Raw genomic sequence first — 9,954 nt, forward strand, 5'->3', positions numbered from 1 at the left:
CGAAGTGCCTATTCAACATATACAAATCGCATCGTGGTCTTTGAATACCAAAAATACTACATAATGACATTTTATTTTGAAATAAATAGTTTTCCTTCACTTCATTTTTCAATTCCTCATCTGTTGCATGTCATTCGTTCCTATATTGCTCTTTGTAGCTCTTCCCCTTTAGTTACTCTGCATGTGTTATAGAAGATGGCCCTGGACAAGTGTGCACAACAGTGTACAGTCTGTGTTTATGTTCAGGACAAGCACACAACTTTTCACACACACACACAAACTGATATGTGGCTTTACTGGGTTTGGGTAGTATTTCAAACCAATATTTTCCTTGTTTTCTTGGTGGAACCAATGGCCACACTTAGATCTGTAACTGATTATTATTGCAGAACACACACAACCTGCGTAACAAGTCTTTGTCCAAATGATTTTCTTTCACATTTTGTCTTTGTTTACCCTACTTGTACAAGATCCGTTCCAGATTCAACCACTTGGGTGTGTTGGCCTAAAGCACTTAAGTCCAGTAATATTCTGTCTCCAAACACAGCCAGTCATCTTCGCCACAATGTCATGTGACTGTTTGTCCGAGAAAGATGTGACTTGATCACATCTGGTTTAGATTTTGGGGTTTAAGATGCTTTATGATTTAAAATGCTGGGGAAATCTATGTATCGATACATAAAACATATGATTTAATCTAAGTTTGTATTGCTTTGTGGTTTTCCTCAAAATTAAATTCGATTTTAATTAAATTAGAGCATGTTTAATGATCTTGGGAAGGTACAGACATGCCTACAACAGCAGATAAACATTTCAGGAGTAAGACTTTTTTTGTCACGTTGGGCCAATGTTCTTTGGTTACCAAAGTTTTTTTTCTTTTGTTGTGTTCTGCAGAAATCATATAGTCATACAGGTTTGGAACGATGTCAGGATTAGTAAATAATGAAAAAATTAGATTTTTTTGGGTGAACTATCCCTTTAAGTGACCTCATACAGTCCGTAAAACAATACACTGGATGTTCTGGATTTGGGCGGAGCATGTTTATCTAATCCTCCCAATCACAATCTGAAGAAAAGAATGTGTTTGGGTTTTACTGGTTTACACGTGGCATGCATCTGACATGTGCAGTACATATGGTCACCTTGAATACTTCAAGTATTAATATGTAGGAAGAAGTGGAAAATGCACCAGAAGCAGAATTTGGTTAGACCACAACGTTTACTTCCTTTCCACAGTATGTACATATATAGAGAGATTTTCTGAAGCCCTTCATGTCAGTCTACACTAAATTGTATGTCTTGAAATTACAGCATAAGGAGTGTAAGCCATTTTTCCAAGTCTATTTGCCTATTCAAAATGCAGGTTTAATGTAATATATATCATTTTAGTTTCCGTTATTCAACTTTGATATCTTTTGGATGATTTACTGTGTGTGTTTTTTGGTACTTTTTTGAATATCAGGGATGATTGATGCAGCGATAAGTCAATTTTTCATAGTACGAAATGTATATGTATAGATTGTTTCATCTGACATATGCACCCCGAAGTTAACTTCCGGTCTGTATTCCTTCAGTCTGGCAAGTGGATAATTGTATAACTATTTATATTTTAATCAATGTATATTAATACTCATTTATAGTTATATTTTATAATTGTATTAAATATACAATTAGGTGAATTTAGTTGTATGTTAATTTATTAAATGAACAATATGTTGAATGGGACAGTAACTTTATTTAAATTAGCCAAGTAACGTTTCTTCTACTGGTAACATCAAGGAAAAATCTGGATTTGTAAAAATCATCTGTTGCTTCTCAAAATATGTAGCCGTATGTCATGTCTGGATTTTCCCGTGCAGACTCCGAGAAATCTAGAAAAAGCTTTGTGGGCTGGAAAATTCAGAGGAGTATTTCATCCATGAATTTCTAGCCCAAATAAGGACTAATACTGAATCACTAAACCTGATTTTAACTTACAACTCTAAACTTTAACTGTACATAACTCATTCATACATTACTAAATTTACTGTCGTCCACTACTATGCCGAGTGATTCTTTTCAACTTTATTTCATATATCCAGCTGAATGTCAAAATCCATAATCATTGTGTAATGGATTAAACAAAAACATCTGCAAATTATTTTTTTTACAGATTGTCAAAACGTGAACGGAAGATGAAGTTTTTTTATCGGCTTATAAAAAAAACATTTCAAAAAAATCAATTGATATAAAAAAGAACAAATCCTTGCACAGCAATTCATTCATGCCACTGGTTTAAAGATTCAGCATTGATAGTTTGAGGAAGAGAAACAAGTCTTCATTATATTAAGTGTTTAGGTTAGGTTGACCGGTTATCTCAAAAAAGCAAAACTGCACAAATATCACCAGCTTTGTCTTCTTTACAAAATACAGTACTGCCAGTTTTCATAAATCAGTCTTCTCTTTAAACCTGCTTCAAGAGACGTCACTATACGAAGTGCTTTTCAAATAAACTCTCTTTGCAGAGATTTGACCTGATTGTTAGCTTTCTCTCTGCTTGTTCAAGAGATCTTTGGTGTTTATGATGCACCGACTTCCCTTTGGCCTTGAATGCACACGATTAAACCAATATCGTCCTGGATGGTTTGCATTCGCAGATGATGACATCACTGCATGATGACATCAGGCTCGATGTTGAAGAGCAGGTCGTCGTTGCCACGGCGCACTTCCAGCAGCAGGGTCGTGTCTCTGTTGAGCGCTTCCTTCAGGTCACTGGTGCTCATCAGCGGTTCTCCGTTCAACTTAACGATGATGTCACCGTCTCTGATGCCCCCTCTGAAATCCATTCAAACCAACAAAAGAATCAGTTGCATAAAAAATATAAATGTCTCCGTCATTTCTCTTTGATTTCAGTGTCCGCGGTGTAAACCAGACACAGGCTGAGATAAACTGCTTTGCAAAGAGTTCCAGCTATAATTAAAGCCTACAGAGGATCTGGTTTGGCGGATGCTTACTTCTGAGCAGGGGAGTGAGGAACCACCTCATGAACATAGATCCCACTGCTGACATCAGGGAAATCTGGATTCTGCTGCCTCAGCTCTTCCACGAGGCTGGAGGAGACACGAGACAGGACTCGTTCACATACACCCACATAGTGGCAGTGATGCATATCTATTGTGTGTTCAACTGTGGAGGACACTCACGCTTCAGTGATGGTGAGCATTCGAATTCCAATGAAACGTTTCTTTACTGATCTCACCTCTGAAACGCATGACAGGTGGGTCAAGACATTTAATCCAACAAGAATAAAGCACACGTTTAGTGTCAGCGTGTTTATACCGTCCATGTACCTTTGCTCTGCTTTCCCAGAGAATCATTTAAAAAGCGAGTGATCCTGTCTGATGGAATGGCAAAGGAGATTCCTGCAGCAACCTTCAGGGTGTTAATACCAATAACCTCTCCATCCTTGCAAAATATCAATTTAAAGGAACTGTTGAATACAGATTGATGTGTTTCAGTATTCAGTCTAATGTTAGCGAGAGAAAATAATTACCAAGTTGACAAGCGGTCCACCTGAGTTCCCATACTGAAAAAGAAATGTTTAGCTTATATTATTTTCATACCACATCTATATGGTTTAAGATCGAGAAAGATTGGTAACATCTGTTGTCTTACATTGATGATAGCATCTGTCTGGATGTAGTCCATATCTGAGTCCCGGAGGCCGAGTTCTTTCCCGTCTCTCTGTGCTGTGCTGACAATTCCCGTCGTCACAGTGTTCTGCAGCGCAAAAGGGCTGCCAATGGCCACCACAAACTCCCCCGGCCGCAGGTCCGCGGAGTGACCCAGTAATAAAACCTGCAACTTTTTCTGCAAAAGTGGTGGAAACAGGTCGTTGATTATATCATTTAATCTGATCTTTTTTATAGGTTTCAGAGTATTTAAGCAACAGGTTAAATACTAAAGAGTTAGCTGTGTTACCTGTGGGTTGATTTTGATAGTGGCGATGTCAGACTTCTTATCGATGTCTTTGATAGTGGCCTCATACACATCTCCATCACGCATCTGTACTTTGAGTCCCTGGCGACCCGACACGGGCGCGGTGCTGGAGGACACCACATGGGCATTGGTCACAATCAGGCCTGTCTCTGACATTACAAAGCCTGATCCACTCGATAGTGGAACTGTCCGGCCGAATAGGGGATGACTAGAGGTCAAAAGTGACAAATTAAGTTATCATCATATGGTTTATACACTAGGTGTAACTGTCTACACATTTTTAACCCTTGCAAGGTGTTATTTGGCTCTTTAATCAATACAGCCGCACATTTGATATACAAACACTTAACGTATGTTTCTATCTCAATTAAAAGCAACATAGACAGCAAACTATTCTCATTAATCTTTGTTAAATCAGGTGTACTTAAAATAAAAACAAGGGATACGTATGAAAGGAAAACGTGTTTATCTTAAATAATTTAAATGTCTGAGGATCAAAAAGCAATTATTCATATTATTCATGAAAATATCTTTGAACAGACCTGAACACCACACAAGGGTTAAAAGCAATAATGAAGATACTTAAATGATTTAAAGGTGTTCTAAACATGGTGTTTGTTATTCAATCGACTGGCTTTTGCACATTGTTATGTCAAGTTTCAATAATTTAAGGGATAGTTCACTCAAAAATTAAAATTCTGTCCAAACCTGTATTCATTTCTTTGTTCTGTTGACCACAAAAGAGGATTTTTGGAAGAATGTTTGGAACCAAACTGTTTTGGGGCACTATTGTCCAGCATATTCGTTTTTTCCTTTTTGGTTACAAACATTCTTCCAAATACCTTTCTTTGTGTTCAGCCTGACCACACACTTTATACAAGTTTGGAACAACTTGAGGGTGGGGAAATGATGACAGAATTTTCATTTTTGGGTGAACTAATCCTTTAACAGTATGAACTGAACAGTGCATGCGTTCATTTGAACTTCAGACATCAGTTGCTCTCACACAGCTATGTTAACAAAGCACCTTCCTCATGTCCTCACATTCCCTCCTCACTGTCTAAAACACGGTACAGAAAGTTGTTACATTGAAAGTGTTTGGGTTATGGTGTTGGACCCACTTGAGGAACAGCTCAATGTGCACCACAGCAGGGGCAATCTTCTCCACCACGTCAGCAATGAAGTTAAATTTGTACCTTGGGCTGCTGGGATGTGTGGGACCTGTACTAGCAGAAAGAATTACTTATGTTACTTTATGACAGTCTGAGATATTCCTATAGTCGGATCAAAAGTAGCCTATAGCTGCCTAAACATAGCATCATCTCCATTGAAGCAGTGCATATTATGAGCATGTGCGCTGTCTGGGAATCAGACCCATGACCTTGGCATTACCAGTCTACAGGAACACATTATTAGCAAGCATGCCATGTGTTAATACTTCCCTTCAGACCCAGATGGCATGGAATGATGACAGTTGTAGAAAAGTCTTTCCAAACACAGGAAATGTTGCTCTGTAATTGGGTCTAAAATCAGTGGGTGGTTTTTATGCTTGCGTGCGTGCGTGCGTGTGTGTGTGAGAGAATAAAGTGCTGTGTTCAGTAAAGTTTAAGTATTTAGGGCATGTTATTTTCTGCAAATATCTGGGTGTTTTTTCACTGAACTGCTGTTTGCTGTTTCCTGTGACCGACACACACACAGCCTGACTGTCCTACTAACCTAAAATGCCTCCAGTCTGGATGGCTTTCTGTCTCTGATTTTGAGGTAAATTAAGCAAATCTGCCTTCGATAGAGAATTTTCTGTTTTGCATTGCAAATAACCCCATAAGCCTTGGCAACATTGGACAATTGCATTTCTGGCACGGCTGGTACAGCATCACCAACCCGACATCCATTAGCTTGGCTCTTTGTTATGTGCAATAGTGGACAAAGTTATGTCCAGGCAGAGCATATTTGGACAATATTAACATTGAATGCCCCTATCCTCTTTGATTAAATGATCAAATATGAGGTATACATGGTAAAACATTGTCCAAAAACGAAACTTTTATTGGACAAAATTATTTGGCAAAAGTCAAATTACAGCATATCAAGGAACATGGGTTTTATTCTAATATCTACAAAAAGAAAAGTAAAACAAAAAGGCTCACAGGATATAAAGCACACATTGATGATAACTTTATCATTTATTAATATTTGTTGATCCTCTCTTGTACTAGTATTTTGTGGCCATTTGTCTGAGTCTTGACTCAATTAGCTTTGTGCATGTGTTGTATGTTATTTCTGGCCAAGCCTCCCTACATTTTTCCTCAAAGCTGAGCTTCAGTTTACATTCCAAGCACAACTATGCAATATGCATGCAACACTTTGAATACACCTTGTAAAAGGTGTCAATTTTTCAAAAGTTGGACATCAGGTTTAGCCACGACTATAGATACTGGGGAATGTCATTATCCAGTATAACAAAATAATGTTACTACTTTTAGTGTCTTGTGCATACTGCAGATATTATAGATGACAGAAATAAAAACTGGCTCAAAACTAATTTGTTGTTTGAATGCGTTTGAGATCACGGAAAGCATGCAATAAATCACACTCCATTGTTCATCATTAATCAAATGAAACAGCCCATAGAAAAGCACATTCCGATACGGATTCATCACAGAGCCGTGATCATATTTCATTCCATTTACCCCGGATTAATTCTGACAATAACTGTGTTCACATTGAGAAATGCCACCGAACTCAGCGTCAGGCATGGAGATGAATGTTTTTTCTACTCTCAATAGTTTCCTCGTTCACATTTTCCAGCCTGGAATGATGAGCAGACCAGACACCCAGAAGAGCAGCTGAACACACAGTCTGGAGGAAAGAGTCTCTTTATAAGACACTGGGATACTTGATACACTGTTTGCAATGTAAAGTGTTTTCTTAGACTTGATAGCACAATAGTATACACTCACCTAAAGGATTATTAGGAATACCATACTAATACTGTGTTTGACCCCCTTCCGCCTACAGAACTGTCTTAATTCTACGTGGCTTTGATTCAACAAGGTGCTGAAAGCATTCTTTAGAAATGTTGGCCCATATTGATAGGATGGCTTCTTGCAGTTGATGGAGATTTTTGGGATGCACATCCAGGGCACGAAGCTCCCGTTCCACCACATCCCAAAGATGCTCTATTGGGTTGAGATCTGGTGAATGTGGGGGCCATTTTAGTACAGTGAACTCATTGTCATGTACACTGTATTCGGCAGTGTGGGCAATGGCATCAGAGGTCAACGGTAACCTATGGGTAATTTTCCCACTTTGGCCTCTTTAAACCTAGTTTTCTTATTTTTGTGTGCAGAAACACTATCAATCACAGATGGAGTCACCAGAAATGTTTCTCACCACCAGAAGCGCTTTCTTGGTAACCTCATTCACAGATAACAGGTCTTCAGAGACGTGCTACCATTTCCATTAGGTCACTCCACCCTCCTCCTCAAAAATAACATTTTATGGCTGATCTGAAGGGTGTTTCTATCAACGATAAAAGATAGGGCGTTGGTAACTAGGGCTTGTCTGAGATCAGAGCATAAGGGCAACCTCCAATGAGAAGCCCACAGGAAATCATGGCTGGTGTACAGAGCACAAAGCAGCTCTGTTTCCTAACATTCATGTATCTGCAGAGAAATCTGCAGATGCCATTTGTATGTCAAGTTTAAGGCCACTGGTTAAAATGTCTGTCAAAGGCCATCCTCGTACCAGTGGAGTTACAGAATGATGGTACAGTAGCTTTAGAGGAGTTCAATGGTGTTATATTCAGAATGTGGAAAAGGTGAGACACACTTACAGTAACATAATGGACTCATTCACGGTGGTTTTACTATTGGAGTTGAATTGCCTGCAGTTTAGCGACAGTGAAGGCCCTAATGAGTGTGTGATCATTTGACCTACATGTATATTAGTGGACAAAAATGGACTATGTTGTTGTTTCTGTAATTGTTATGAGATGAAAAATATTTTGAGGACACAAAAGGAGGTCAAAAAATGTAGGTGGTTTTCAATAGTGTAAAAAGGCTTTATTTATGCATGCTTATTAAATCTACTGATGTCCACAGGTGTTTGTTAAAGAATACGAAAATATCTTTGGCTTGGTATAAAAAGAAGTCTATGAGATGCCTCTCATGCATGGATTCAGATGCGGATGTGACCTTTTGACCCTTGCTTATTCTTTATTTAATATTGTTGTAGAGGTTAGGTTTGATGGCATGAAATTGAGTAAATCCCCCTGGGTGCCGGTCAGAGCAGGAATAACGAAGAGACAGGTTGGTAAGTTTCATGTACTGTATTGGAGGCAGATGAATGTCCTGAATCTCAACAATCACACTGTATCCTCACAGGCAGAGGTATTCGTTTAGTCTTGATGATACACTTGCAAGACGATCAAAACATAAACTTAAATATGAAATATAAAACTTCTGCCCCAGCCGACTGCCGGAGTAGGATACAGCGCTACGTCAACACTGACTACTAGATAGAGCTGAACTGTTACCATAATAATGATTTCAACTTAAGAGTCCGTCTCTGTGGAGGCTTTATAACAAATATATTTTTTCACATATTAGAATAATAGTAAATTATGAATTAATAATAGTAATTCACAAAACTATGTTACATTTTTGAACATCTTTAAAGAAGACAGCCTTTGCATAGAAACTACAGAAATGTTTTTAGCATTATATCAAGCGTCTTGAGGTTTCAACCCTGGAAAGTTTTTTAAACAGCGTTGAATAAGTTCCCATCTATTTTGGGCTCTTTCTGGCTGCTTTTATTTCAGTATTATTTGGTCCAAGCCATTGATACTAAAACATTTTTTAAATGATATGGTCGTTTTGCAATGCAAGAAATGTGTATGTTAACACACGTCTTTCATACACATATTTCGTCAAACAAAATAAGCATGCACATTAAGATCAAAGACCCAAAAATAAATCCTTTCATCATTTAGTCACCCTCGAGTTGTTTCAAATCTGTATACATTTATTTTTTCTGATGAAGACAGAGCAAGATGTTTGGGAAAATGTAACCAAACAGTCTTGGCCACCATTGACTACCATAGTAGGAAAATATTTAAGCCCCCTAAGGTTTTGCTTTCCTACATTCTTCAAAATATCTTATTTTGTGTTCAACAGAAAAAATACATGTATAAATACATTTTCCTATGTGGTAGTCAGTAGTGTCCAAGAACTGTTTGGTTACAAGCAGCTTGGAACAACTTGAGGGTGAGTATTTTTGGGTGAACTGCTCTTTGAGGATCACAAGAAAATGTATTGAAGTGACCTTAAACTTTAGATGGTAGGCTACTACTATATGTTTATTATAACAAATGCTTTAGCATTTTAAAATGCATCCTCCTTTTTTTGGTTTAATACACAAATAACATACCTTGGTCAGTTTTACAGGGTCCTTTGTGTAAGTTGGAGACTCCGGTCAGACCTTGCTGCAGCGCTTTCCTGCTCGCGGCTTTCAGCTGGCAGATGTTACCGTACGAGTTGCCATCACTACCGCACACTTTACTTCTGTACCGGCAATGACATACGCCTTTGGACAGCCTCTTTCCAGAAGGATGCTTGCACTCCAGCCCGTCCCCGCAGGGCAGATCGTCTTTACGGCCGCAGGGATCGCCCTCGCCCTGCGCGCACACCAGACAGCAGTTGCAGCGATCGGGAACATAACCACTCGGACAGCTCGGACTAGGGCACATGCTCACATCGCAGCGCTCTGGACACTTTGCTTTAGTATCCGCGACCACGTATTTTAAGCAAAACAACACTGATACATAGACAAGGAGATGCATTTTTGTTTTAAATGGAGGTAGTTTAAAGCTTAAAAGCGAAACGTTTTGCCGGTCAGTGTCCTTTGGAGATCACCATGACGCATATGCTTTCCAGCGCAAAAGCGATGTCACGATGAGCTGTGAGGTTTTCTTCG

The 9,954-nt window shown here is 38.8% G+C and overlaps 1 protein-coding gene across 2 annotated transcripts; it reads right to left on the reverse strand.

Moving 5' to 3' along the window:
- Positions 1-2,044: 2,044 nt before the first annotated feature.
- Positions 2,045-9,954, reverse strand: htra3b (HtrA serine peptidase 3b). 2 transcript variants are annotated; one of them, XM_079449154.1, is made up of 9 exons: positions 9,409-9,954; positions 5,100-5,199; positions 3,961-4,186; positions 3,655-3,849; positions 3,533-3,565; positions 3,330-3,444; positions 3,183-3,240; positions 2,994-3,089; positions 2,045-2,814 (listed from the first exon to the last, which is right to left on the reverse strand). In XM_079449154.1, exons 1-9 carry the CDS (start codon positions 9,818-9,820, stop codon positions 2,646-2,648), a joined length of 1,404 nt encoding a protein of 467 aa, XP_079305280.1. In that variant the 5' UTR covers positions 9,821-9,954; the 3' UTR covers positions 2,045-2,645. The 2 variants fall into 2 exon arrangements, with proteins under 2 accessions (XP_079305280.1, XP_079305281.1); XM_079449155.1 differs by having other exon boundaries at positions 3,961-4,084; positions 9,409-9,948.

This window comes from Barbatula barbatula, assembly GCF_947034865.1.
Source record: "Barbatula barbatula genome assembly, chromosome: 1".
In the NCBI taxonomy this organism is placed as follows: domain Eukaryota; kingdom Metazoa; phylum Chordata; class Actinopteri; order Cypriniformes; family Nemacheilidae; genus Barbatula; species Barbatula barbatula.